The sequence below is a fragment of the Dermochelys coriacea genome, chromosome 24 (assembly GCF_009764565.3).
Source record: "Dermochelys coriacea isolate rDerCor1 chromosome 24, rDerCor1.pri.v4, whole genome shotgun sequence".
NCBI lineage: Eukaryota > Metazoa > Chordata > Testudines > Dermochelyidae > Dermochelys > Dermochelys coriacea.
In genome coordinates this window covers 10,580,742-10,593,865 of record NC_050091.1, presented here as the reverse complement: position 1 = coordinate 10,593,865, position 13,124 = coordinate 10,580,742, and the positions used below count along the sequence as shown (strand labels likewise).

General features: G+C 50.8%; 1 protein-coding gene across 3 annotated transcripts in view; it reads right to left on the bottom strand.

The window, feature by feature from the left end:
- The window catches only part of LOC119847840 (NACHT, LRR and PYD domains-containing protein 3-like), a 45,130-nt gene that overhangs the window by 6,966 nt on the left and 25,040 nt on the right, over nucleotides 1-13,124 (bottom strand). For 2 of the 3 annotated variants that reach the window (XM_038382971.2, XM_043502091.1), the window contains 4 exons: nucleotides 11,081-11,258; nucleotides 8,983-9,048; nucleotides 5,720-7,448; nucleotides 1,391-1,477 (listed from right to left, as the gene is read on the bottom strand). In XM_038382971.2, the coding sequence (XP_038238899.1) occupies nucleotides 1,391-1,477; nucleotides 5,720-7,448; nucleotides 8,983-9,048; nucleotides 11,081-11,258 (2,060 nt within the window). Of the gene's footprint in view, nucleotides 1-1,390; nucleotides 1,478-5,719; nucleotides 7,449-8,982; nucleotides 9,075-9,715; nucleotides 10,190-11,080; nucleotides 11,259-13,124 lie in introns of those variants that run through there. The other variant, XM_043502092.1, reaches the window with a different exon arrangement.

Here is a 13,124-nt window from a genome sequence, read left to right as displayed (position 1 = left end):
TGAGAAGAAACAGGTTTCAGAGTTGCAGCCGTGTTAGTCTGTATTCGCAAAAAGAAAAGGAGTACTTGTGGCACCTTAGAGACTAACAAATTTATTTGAGCATAAGCTTTCGTGAGCTACAGCTCCCTTCATTGGATGCATTCAGTGGAAAATACAGTGGGGAGATTTATATACTTTCATGTTCTCTATGTATATAAATCTCCCCACTGTATTTTCCACTAAATGCATCCGATGAAGGGAGCTGTAGCTCACGAAAGCTTATGCTCAAATAAATTTGTTAGTCTCTAAGGTGCCACAAGTCCTCCTTTTCTTTTTGAGAAGAAACAGGAGAACAGAACAAAGGGACAAGGAGCTGACAAATGAGAATGGAGGTAGGAAGGAAATAAGTGAGAGACACAAAGAGAGAAAGGCCCAGAGAACAATCAGCCAGCCAGGAGGGAGGAGACCCATCAGAACCAAAGGCACACAGATGGGGATGGGATACAGAGGCCACATGCACAGAGAGGGCAGGAGCCCCAGGGAAGAATGAGGCAGAAGTAGCAGACGTTAGCTTTTTGTTTAACACGTGCTTTGCACTGCAGCACTACAGACTGCTACTGGGAGCCACAGAGTTTGCATGCTGAGATGTGATTCTGTCTTTGGGACTCTAGCAGAGTGACCTGCTGAAATGCAATCATGCGCAGCGCCAGGAGAGTGTAACATTGCTCTCTAACACACACACACACACACTGAGTCAACTCCACAGCCAGGGAGGAGTGGGGGACAGGCCTGGTGAACTAGGGTCTGAGCTGCCCGGGGCCAAGTAGGAGACCCAAGTTTAGTTTGCAAACTCACCTGTCACTCCCTGGCCCTGCAGGGTCTGCGAGCCCTGTGGGAGCAGTACACCTGGCCACAGGAAGTGGCAAGGGATAAAGCACAAATCACACTACCGAACTGAGGAGCCAGCCTGGCAGGGAGGAGACCCAGACAGGCCTTTGAGCCAGAAAGATCTCAAGGGGGATGGGTTACAGCTGGCAGAGTGAGCAGCCAAAGGATCATTAGTGACCACAAGCACTGAGGAGGAGCTAGATTTCACAGCTCCCTAGCATGGCCGCTGCTGGGACAGTGGTTCCATGCTAACTCCAAGGGAAAAGAGCCGTGTTCCAAATCACCACCACAACCTCTTGTGCATCCTGGATTTTCCCTGGCCATCCCCCACCCCCCATCCAAGTACTGAACAAAACAAAAAGAACAGACAATGGCCCAGGAAAAAATGGCAGAGCCCCAAGCTTATCATTATGCCTTATCTCCCATCCCCATGTACACAGGCTGCAGGCCCCATGATGCTTCAGAACATGAAATACATTTGAAAATGAGTGAATTACTCATGAGACACCAACCACACAGTTACCTCAGAATCTCTAGCCTACAATTCTGGTGCTTTAGGGCCTTGCAAATATTCTTCATTGCAGAATCCTTCAGATCATTATCCAGGAGACTGGGGGGAAATGAAAGAACAAAGCATTTCAGGCTGGATACGGAGACAAATCTGCAAAGACTGCGGGTTTGGAAAGCTGGATGCGCTATGCAAATTATGCAATGGAAGATTTGCATGTTTGTTCAATATGCATTACCTCATTTACATCAATTCCAGACCCATCAAATCCTTCCATTGCTCGCTCCTCCTCCCTCTCCAATCCATAAATCCTCCCTGCACTTCAGAATCCCCTCTTTGAGTTTCCTCCCCTTCTCATGGCTCTCTCTGGCACCCCAATGGCATTTCCCGTAGTCCTCCCAGCTGGCTCCCCACTCTCCTCTCACGGGCTGCCCTGCCCCTGCTCACACTACGCTGCGCTCAGGGTGACTGCAGTGTGTGCGTATGTGATCCAGCTAGCTCAGAGAGCAGCAGCACCAAAGTCAGAGCAGCATGGACTGTGCACACATAGCCCACGCTGCTGCGGCTTCACCGCTGCTGTCACTCAAGCTAGATCGAAGCTACTCGGGCACGTTGAGGCGGGCTGCAGTCAAACCTCTGAGCACAGTATAGACAGACCCTCGGTGTGCTCCGAAACCTGCTCTGACTCCCACCGTGCCTAGCACCTGCTCAAGTCCCCCCATCCACACCCAGTGTCCCACACCCTGAGCTACCTCTGCCTAAAGTAGGGCCCCAAACACACTCACAGCAACAGCCAGAGCGACATCCTACAACACCCGGCACAGTGTCACTCTAGCCACAGCTCTATCGCTGCAGGCAAGTTGGGAGCTGTGCTCTACGCGGGGTCTCTTGGTAGAGTCCTCCCACGGTGGAGTCTAACCATGGAGACACAACCTAGAGTGCCTCCCCACCGCTCTGTGATGTGCCTAATTGGGAAAATGAAGCGACGGCTCAGGACCAAGGCTCCTGGAAGCCTGCAGGCCAGTTGATGCAGGGCTGCATTCAGTGCTGCGCCCCTGGGCTGAGTTCTCTGTTCATTCCTGGGGGGGCAGCATGACACAGGCAGGCACTCACGACTCCTGTGTTCTGCCAGGACTTGCTTTGCTTTGGGAGGGGCTTTGCTTAAGCTTTCTAAAGATCATCCCCAGCGCAGAGATCCTGAGACAGCTAGGAGAGAATGAAACCAGGTCCAGCTGAACGGCATTGTGCATTTCACCAGCTCCTGCCACCTGAGGATCTTAAAATGCCCTCTGGACACTGATCAGTGAAACCTCCCAGACACCAACCCTCCCACCATGTGGTACCACAGTGTTGCTATTGTGAGACGGGGAAGCTGAGGCTCAGAGAGGCGAAACGATGTGCCTAGGATCACACAGTGAGTTGGCTGCAGAGCCAGGCAGAAACTTGTGCATTAACCACAAACCCATCCTTCCTTTCAAGAGCACAGCAGAGGGGGAGCTGCACCTTAACCTTCACTTGCACCACAGCTAGCATGAGGAGACTTTTCATCCTGTAGGCTCCCAAAGTGCAAGGCCTGATCCTGCCCTTCCTGTCCACACAAAATGCCTGTGAATTCAGTGGGAGCGCTGGGTGCACAAAACAAGCAGAATTGGGTCCCATGGACACAGACTAGCACTGACATGTAATCTGCTCTGTGGTGACGGGCAGGAGCTACAGCGCACTACACCTCAGTGAGGAAGAGGAATTTGTCTTTCTCAGGACACTGGGGCAAACCCCATGTGACATTCTATACCTTGGGGGAGCACCCTGTAACCCCCATATTCCTCATGTATATAGAATTGTGATCTTGCATATAAAGCACACCTTGTAAGGTATCAGGAGAAAGGTTATAATCTGCTGAAAGTCACTGTTCCATCTAAATATGTATGTCATTAATGCATATGAAGTTATGAGATTGTGTTGTATGGTTGTCAGTAAAACATGCTGTAAATTGGGGAATCAGCCAGATATTAGCTCCCCAGAGAGAACAGCAAGGAAAGTTACCAATGCCCAGGTGGTGTGTCAAACAACCATCAACAGCCATTATCCAGCAAGGGAGCTACAATGCAATGACTCACCTGCATAAGGCCACACCAGGGGAATTGCTCAACCTTGCCTGGGGACTCAGCAATCCCCATCAGACATGTCTGGACTTGTGTGTTCTCCAAGCATATGGACTAAGGCTATAAAACAGAACACAGGGGCCACATGCTGGGCCTTTCTCCTGCCCCCACCTATGCAACAAGGACACTCAGAAGACTGAAGACTCCAACAGAAGAGACTGGCCCAGATTTAAGGGACAAACCTGTATACTAAGGACTGCAATACCCAGTGAGGTGAGAAAAACTGCTTAATCTAGATGTTGCCCAGTCTAATAGGATTGTAAAGGCTGGTGTATATCCATATTCCTTTGATGAAGTGGTGAACCAATTAATAAGTTTGCACTGCTCGTCTTCAGCAGTGCAAGACGATATATTCCTGAGGTACAAGGCTGGGAGCTGGGTGGACTTGGCTGGTGCCTTTCTCTGTGTGATTCATGAGTGGCTCTGGGAGCATTCATGCCATCTAGCTGGGTGGGGGGCTCCACATGTTGTTGTGCTGAGTGATCACAGCACCTGGAGGGGTTTGCTGCTTGTCGCTAGCAAAGCATCATGAGAGACAGCCCAGGCTGGAGAGTTCAGGGGGCTCAGTGGTCCCACAGTCCCAGGCTGCACTCCAGGCATCCCATCACTCCCTGTTCTTAACCAGAGTGCCTAGGGGCCTTTACTGTCCCCTCAGAGCCTTGGTTGTTAAAGTTTGATTCATAAGAACGGCCACACTGGGTCAGACCAAAGGTCCGTCTAGCCCAGTATCCTGTCTTCCGACACTGGCCAATGCCACGTGCTTCAGAGGGAATGAACAGAACAGGCAATCATCAAGTGATCCATCTCCTATCGCCCATTCCCAGCTTCTGGCAAACAGAGGCTAGGGACACTCAGAGCATGGTCTTGCATCCCTGCCCATCCTGGCTAATAGCTATTGATGGACCTTGATTCCAAGCACACATACAGTAATACCCTGGAACTCAGTGTATCTTTTTGCTAAGCGGATCCCCCTGGGTGCCAAGAGGCCCAAGTAATTCAGACCTTATTGTTCACTTTGTTGCCCCAATACCTCTGCTGTAAAAGCTGAGCTCCCCCCGAGAGCAGCACTAACAAGAGCTGAAGGCCACAGTCCTACAGAACCTCCCTGTGCTTTGCCAGTTTTAAATGTTACAGTCTGGAAACATCTCGGGGAGGACGTTTTAATTCCATTTCCTTTAGAAAAAAGGCTGCAGCTGTAACCAAAAAACCCAACGATCACAGAGATCGCCGCGGGAAGGACACCAGGGCTTCCTGCTACTTTGCAGGTACGGGAGGTAGTTTGTTTTGTGCACAGCAAGAGCCTCAGAGAGAAGAGCTGGGGGAGACATGAATGCTTCCTCCATTGAGCTGGACTCCAACCTGATTCACATTTGGCTCTGCTTGGTGGTGGAGCAATTTTATCCCAGGGATGATGTTCTGGGGAGAGTAAGGAGTTCCCAAGAGTGAGGAGGAATTCCTGCCACACCACTGCTCCGGAGGGTAAGTATGAGAGAAACACCTGCCCTGAACCCTGACATGTTGAATGGGGATCCCTGTCAGGGAAAAGAACACTTCTAAACTTGTCTTTTTCAGGAAGCGCTCATTCCCACTAAGTGATAATAATTACAGTAGCTTTTCAGCCCTAAGGATGCCATGGCACGGACATACCTTCTACCAACCCCCCAAAGAGAGAAACTTAATAAAAGCTTTAAAAAAATCTAAAACCAAAAACCCTTCTCCAAGCAGAGTTTTGACTCTGAATATAGAGAAGTGCTGGAGCTTCATCACATCCAGACTAAGGACTTCACAATTGCTATAGATTTCACGCTGAAGGTGCTCACCTACTGTGATGATGGGTGCCAGTATAAAACCCTAAGATAGATAGACTGTTCCACTTGTGGGTCTGTGGACCACCAGTGATCCATGGAGCCATTCCTTGGAGGTCTGCAGAATTAAATATTTGGGAGCCTTAGGGAGGTGAGATGTTTGGTCCATGAAATGACTTTTCTCTTGCAAAATGGGCCACAAGTGAAATAGACAGAGGATGACTATAACATGGGCTTGGATCTTGTATGTTATAAAATGGTGTAATGTCCATATCTGTAGCACTCTTGAGAATCACCATCTACCTGACAGCCCCACTGAGGCCACTGACACATCTAGTCCTGATATTTTAAACTTTACACACGACCTCTTTTCCTACCTCAGTTCTCTGACTTTGTGCAGCTCAGGTCTGAGTCGCTCCAGGCCCTCGTTCTGGATGAAGCAGGAATCTAGGGTTAGGCGCTGTATTTCTTCACAGCAACTCAACACATAAGCAAGGACCGTGCAATCCACCGGCATGAGGTATAAGTCGGAGAAGTCCATACGGGCAGCTTTACCCACAACATCATGCACAAGTTGGCTGTTCTGGGATTCAAAAAACAAATTGAATAGATTCATCAGCCTCCTCTTCCCCTCGGGCACTTCTGGGCTTTGCAGCTCCTCATAGTTCATCTCACTGAGCCACCCAATAACCTTGCGAGTTGCCTCTGCAGAGAACTTCCCCATATATTTCTCCAGGGGCATCTTGGTTGCAGGATGGGAGAGCCCAGCCAGGAAGCGAGAGAAGATCTCATAATCACCTTCCTTACAGGACCTGGCTTTAGCCATTGTGTCTCTGAACTTGTCCTCCTTGTAATCTAGGTAATGCAAGAGGGCAGCAAAGAACTCCTGGATGGTGAGGTGAAGGAAGGAGTAGGTCACCTGGGCAGAGTCATCAGTTTGATGGTTCTCCACCAAGAAGCCACTGAGGAAGGGAGAAAACTCCACATTGAAATCCTGTAAATATTTCAGATCAAAGATTAGAACGTGGTTTGTGATGCCGTATTCAGCCAACCGTCCAACATTTACCAATGTATCTCTCATCCTCTGAGGCTCAGGCCGCTCCTGGGTGTGATTGGCCATAATATGGGTGACGTAGCTGACAAAGAGCTGAGTCACTGTTTTGGGTGCAGGCTGTGGTCTCCCTGTCCTGGCAATGAAGCAGGGTTTCAGGGCCATGCATGTGATCCAGCAGTAAGACGGGTTGTAGCACAGCGTGTACAGAACCTGACTGTCCCTCACATATGAAAAGGCCTCTCTGGAGACTCGCTCATCTCCAAAGAACATGGAAAAGTATCTTTCCCTTTCCTTGGAGAGGAAGCCCACGATACTGGCCACCCTATGGAATACTCCAGCCTCCAAACTGGTCAATTTGAGGGGGCGGCTGGTCAGCAGCACAGAACATCCCTTCAGCAGAGTCTGTTTCAGCAGGCTGGCGACAATCACAGTAACTGGCTTCACATCCCCCGGGTTCATACACAGCTCCTGGGATCCACCTTTGCTTAATTTCAAATCAGTCTTGCTCTCATCCAAGCCATCAAAGATGAAGAGCAACTTCTCTGGGTCTTCCAGGATTCTTGGGAGTTTGTCCTGGAGGCTTGGATATTTTTGACAGATCAGAGATTCTAGACTCATCTTTTCCTCACTCACATCCCGGAACTTGAAGAAGAAAACAAAGGCAAATTTCTGGTAGTGCTTCCCCGTTGCCCAGTCAAAGATGAATTTCTGCACCAGGGTTGTCTTGCCCACGCCAGCTACTCCGCTCACCATCACAGACAGGGGGACACAGTGGGTTCGAAAGCACCAGCGGAAGAGCCGGTCAGGGGCGATGCGCTCCAGTTCACTCTTTATTCTTCTCTGGAGGCGATATTCATTCAGCTCCCCAGCCGCAGCCAGGGCCTCATGCTTCTGGTGTGTCTGCTTCTTGAAATGACGGTCTGAGATGACCTTGAGCTCCACATAGCGGTTAGAGATGGGGAAAATCTGCCCTTCAGATTGCCCTGGCATCTTGTTTTCCTTCATCATCACTGTGAGATCACAGAGTTTGGCTTTGTGCTCTACTTGACAAGCTGAAAAGGAGAAATACAGTTATTTTCCCCTCCCTCATCTCATCACTGTTTATTTTATGAGGGTTAGTAAATGGAAGTGGCTAGAGATGGAGGGAGGCTGAGGTCCCTATGACTTCCCTGAGCTCCTGTTTTCCTTCATCATCCATGTCAGGTCACAGAGATTATCTTTGTACTTTTTTTGGTACACTGGAATGAAGAAATGTGTTGAGACAGACATGGCCAAACCCAGACAGCCCTTTCTCTTACACCCCCAGTCATATTTTTCTCTGTCTTTCCCATTTCGGACCTCCCCCCTTACTGCCCATGACCATGTGCACCTGGAGAGATACCAAGGAGAGGCCTGATAGAGACACTTTTCTTCTAATTTATATTCTAATCAGATACCAAGCTGAGGCCTGGACAGATAAGTAACTGCTTTGATCTCACATCTTTGTCTTCCCTCTGCCCTTTCCTTTGCTGAGTCAGATCGTGAATACTTTCTGGTTTACCCTGGAACTTGCACTGAGATCCAACAGGATGGAATCAGGTTTCCTGTTCCAGCCTGTGTGATTCAAAGCCAGCAAACCCAGCAACTCCGATAGGTCTAATTTTCACCACAGCTTGTTCTGTGTGCTTATAGATTCATAGATACTAAGGTCAGAAGGGACCATTCTGATCATCTAGTCCAATCTCCTGCACAACGCAGGCCACAGAATCTCACCCACCCACTCCTACGAAAAACCTCACCTATGTCTGAGCTATTGAAGTCCTCAAATCGTGGTTTAAAGACTTCAAGGAGCAGATAATCCTCCCTCAAGTGACCCGTGCCCCATGCTACAGAGGAAGGCGAAAAACCTCCAGGGCCTCTTCCAATCTGCCCTGGAGGAAAATTCCTGCCCAACCCCAAATATGGCGATCAGCTAAACCCTGAGCATATGGGCAAGATTCACCAGCCAGATACTACAGAAAATTCTTTCCTGGGTAACTCAGATCCCACCCATCTAATATCCCATCGCAGGGGATTAGGCCTATTTACCCTGAATATTTAAAGATCAATTAATTACCAAATTACTTATAAGATAAGGATCCCTGGAAGTGCCGCAGCAGGTGTAGCTGAAGGAGAGCAGAGAAGCCCCAGCAGTTCAATCCATGCTAAGCCAGTTTGAGCCCTGGCTCTGCGCTTGCACAAGGGGGAAAGGGTGTAAGAAGCCTTCCTACCTCTACACCAGCTGAACACAATTATCCAGCTTCCTCCTCCTGCTGCCTGCACCTTCCTAGCACCTTCTGGGACACATGAGACCCCTACAGGACCTGAGGAGGAGGCAGGGCCATGGCCCTGGTCTGGGTGCCCTGGCTAGCAGAGATGGCTGGGCTCACAGTGGGGGTAAGCTGCACGCTCTACAGGGGTATTTCCTCGGACCACTGTGGAGCTGTGACTCACTGAAGCTGACCCTGAGTTGAGCAGTTCTGTCCCAACCCCTGTACAGATCAGTGCCTATAAGGCATGACTGAGCCCTTTATTGGCATGAACAGAGATGAAATTGCATCATGGTACCTTTCAGTTCAGCATCAAGAGCATGCCCATTTTCATTCAGGAGATTTTCCTGTAACAGATTTTGACCTAGAGAGAGAGAGAGAGAGAGAGAGAGAGAGAGAGAGAGAAGGCACAGACTACACTTGATTATCACCACAAAAGGTTCTCCTCCTTCCTCCCCCTTCCTGCTGGTAATAGCTCATCTTAAGTGATCACTCTCCTTACAGTGTGTATGATAAAACCCATTGTTTCATGTTCTCTGTGTGTGTATATAAATCTCCCCACTGTATTTTCCACCGAATGCATCCAATGAAGTGAGCTGTAGCTCACGAAAGCTTATGCTCAAATAAATTTGTTAGTCTCTAAGGTGCCACAAGTATTCCTTTTCTTTTTTGCGAATACAGGCTAACATGGCTGCTACTCTGAAACCTGTTATTATGCAAGGCACTGAATTTAGCCGTATGGAGTGGAAATCTATCAACTTCATGAAAAAAGCCCACCTTGATTATCACCACAAAAGGTTTTCCTCCTTCCCCCTCCCTTCCTGCTGGTAATAGCTCATCTTAAGTGATCACTCTCCTTACAGTGTGTATGATAAAACCCATTGTTTCATGTTCTCTGTGTGTGTATATAAATCTACCCACTGTATTTTCCACTGAATGCATCCGATGAAGTGAGCTGTAGCTCACGAAAGCTTATGCTCAAATAAATTTGTTAGTCTCTAAGGTCCCACAAGTACTCCTTTTCTTTTTTGCAGACTACACTGTTATGCAACATGGGTTACTGTTACAAATATGGCCTTAATACCATCACATTTCACTTTTCTGGGATCATTACCTCTTTATTTAACATCAGCAATGCAACAGCGAGTGTCCCTTTTATATTTATTACAACTGAATCTTGTTTCTTCTCTACTATGAGAGAGAGACCGCAGGTACCCTGGGCTCATCTCCACATGGCTGGTAAAACCAGCTCCCACCCTTGTGCAGACATGAAGGCGTGTCTGAGATCAGGACACAGTCCTCTGTCTCCAGACCATTTATTTGCTGTTCTCTTTTCATGCTCATCACTGCACTATAGGAGCTGCTCTCTGCCCAGCAATCTCTCTACAGGCTCCTTATCCATCCAAAAGGGGTTCCCTCTTCTGTAAAGATCCTTCTTTCTCTCCGCTTATGGCCAGCTCTGGTCACACTTGCTTTTCCCCAGCTCTCTGGTCACTTCTTCATATGATTCCTGTGGATTCCCCCCCACATAGCCTTCGGGGAGGCTAGCCCCCCTGCCCCACCCCTTCCACATGAGGGTCCCCCCAGTGGCTGGAACCCCAAGCCCCACACCCTCCCACCACCGGAGAAGCACTGGCCAGCCCGGGCCAGCCCCAGCCACACCAGCCAGCTGACCCAAGCCCCAGGCCAGCCCCAGCCACACCAAACAGCTGACCCAAGCCACTGGCCAGACCCAGCTGGTCCAGCATGAGCAGTCCCAGCCATGCCAGCTGGCTGGCCCAAGCCCCAAGCTGGCCCCAGCCACCCCAGCCCCAGCCTGGCCTCAGCCACCCTAGCCCCGGGACAGCCCCAGATGGTCCAGTCCGAGTAACCCAAGCCACACTGGCCGGCCGACCCAAGCACTGGGCTGGCCCCAGGCCAACCCAGCCGCCCCAAGCCAGCCCAGGCTGGCCCAAGTTGTGCTGGCCAGCCGCCACAGCCCTGGGCCAGCCGCCACAGCCCTGAGCTGGCCTGGGCCGTCCCCAACCACCCCAGCTGCGCCAGCCAGAGAATGAGAAATGCGGCGTGCCTCCCATCCCGAGACCCCCAGCCACCCAGCGGAAGAATGCTGAGCTTTTTATATGCACCATGCAGACTCCGGGGTGGCTGCAGAGGAGGTAGCTGCTACTCAGCTTCCTGGGTTCATCAGTCATCTTCCTGGAATCCAAGGAGATGACTGATGAACCCAGGAAGCTGAATAGCAGATACTGCCTCCACAGCCGCCCCAGAGTCTGCATGGTGCATAATAATAAGCAAAAACCTGCAACCCAGCGTCCCATGGTACCAGCTGCCTATTATACCTACCGCCTATGCCCCCCACTTCATGTGTCCCCCATTCTGTGTGATGGGTACGTTACCATTCTGAATGATTTCCTCCACCATCCCATGGAGATTGGGGTGAGCCCACCTGCTTTGCAGAGCAAACAGACACTCCCAGAGACCCAGCCCTGCGGCCTGGTTCATAGTCAAAATGTCATCTGCCAGCTTCTCTGCAGCGCTCGCTGAGTCGTGGTTCCTCTCCCAGTCATGGTAATCCTAAACCACAGAGGGACACCAGAGGAGAAAGAGTCAGAAGCTGCCTGCCATGGCAGGGTGGAATGTAGCTGCTAGAATGGAATCAGAAGAATGACATAATGCTCCATGGCCAAGGGCTACTTCTTAAAAGTGACCAACACAATACCCCTGGGTAGAAGGGCAGTGAAAGGCTCTGCCAAGGCAGAGTGGTGGGGAAGTAAAAGTGGTAGCGTTTTGTTGTTGTGGCAGAGATTTGGGTTCATGTCTGACTCCCCATTGCGTTTAGTCCTCAGATCAATGCAGATTGGGGGCTGTGCTGCATTTTCATTCCCAGAAGAGGTCAGGGGCAAATATCATTTTTACAATGCCTTCTCCTTGCCAGATTGAAGTGTAATTAAGGGTTATCTTTGTTCCCTGCACACCTGGATGTAGAGATATCTGATGGGTGGATGCCAAGGGGCCTAGAATGGAGGGACAGGCTGAGAGCCCTCCCTCCTAGAGGTATTTGAAAGCTGGAAAGTGGCTGAACAACACAGTGTCCCACAAGCCAGGGAACAGTTCAGAACAAGAGATCTCATAAAAGGCAACGTGAAGTCTGTGCATGGGGTGTGTGTGTGTGTGTGTGTGTGTGTGTGTGTGTGTGTGTGTGTGTGTGTGTGTGTGTGTGTGATTACAATTAACCGTTGTGATGGTGCAAGGCCAGATGGCTATGAAAAAGTAGTCTTACTGGGATCCGGGAAGTGGGCGGGCGAAGCCCGTCCACTGCTAAAGGATCCCCCCCAGCCTAAAAGGGGGATCCACAGGACCTAGATACCCAAAAAATTCCGGGGGACAACTAATAAAATAACAGGGACAGGAGTGCGGTCAAAGGGTCAAAAGAAGGGAACCGGACGGGGACACCGAGCAGAGAACCCCGGACAGCACCCACTGCTCCTCAAAGGCGTCAAGGGAGTCAGAGGATGCCGCCCAGAGGAACTCTGCCCGGATACGTGAACGGACCGAGGATCGGAAATAGGCCCTACAGTCACAGGAGACTCCATCGGCCAACCTCCTCACTCTGGTTTTGTGGATGGCCATTTTAGCTAGGGCCAGGAGGAGGTTGACCAGGAAATCCCGTGACTTTGTGGGGCCACAGATAGGGAGTGCATAAATGAGAAGGTGAGGGGAGAAGTGCAACCAAAAACGTAATAAGATATTGGTGAGGAGCCGGAATAGGGGCTGCAGCCTGGCACACTCCAGGTAGACATGTGCCAGGGTATCCCTCACGCCGCAAAAGGGGCAGGTGTCTGGGATTGTGGTGAACCGCGCCAAGTACACGCCCGTGCTCACGGCTCCGTGAAGGAGCCGCCAACTGACATCCCCGGCGGGCTTTGGGACTAAGATGGAATATAAGCTGGCCCACCGGGACTCTTCACCCTCCAAAGGTGGCAGGAGGTCCCGCCATTTTGTATCGGGGCGGGACACGAGGGTGCGGGCGTGAAGGGTGTGGAGCACGAGCGTGTAGAGATGTTTTCTTGGCGCAGTTTGAAAACAGACCAGCTGCATCTCGTGCAGCCGGCTTCTAGTGAAGGGGTGAAGGGGTCGGTTGGGTCCCCAGGGCAGGGGTCCAATTAAAAGGTCCGGCGGGCCTGGGGTAGTGGGTGGGCGGGGCGTGCCCTCGTGCAGCACCCGGTCGAGATAAACCCGAGCAGCGGGCGGCAAAGCGGCCTTCACCTCCTGAAGTATGCGTCGGGGAGTAAAAGGTCTGGAAAGCCCCATGCGCTGAGCGAAGATTAGGGGATCCAGCCAGTCTCCCCGGTCATAGTCCAGGAGGTCTCCGACTCTTGTGACCTCTGCCAGGACCAAACTCTGGCGCACCGAGCGGGACTCCGCCACCTGCACACGGAG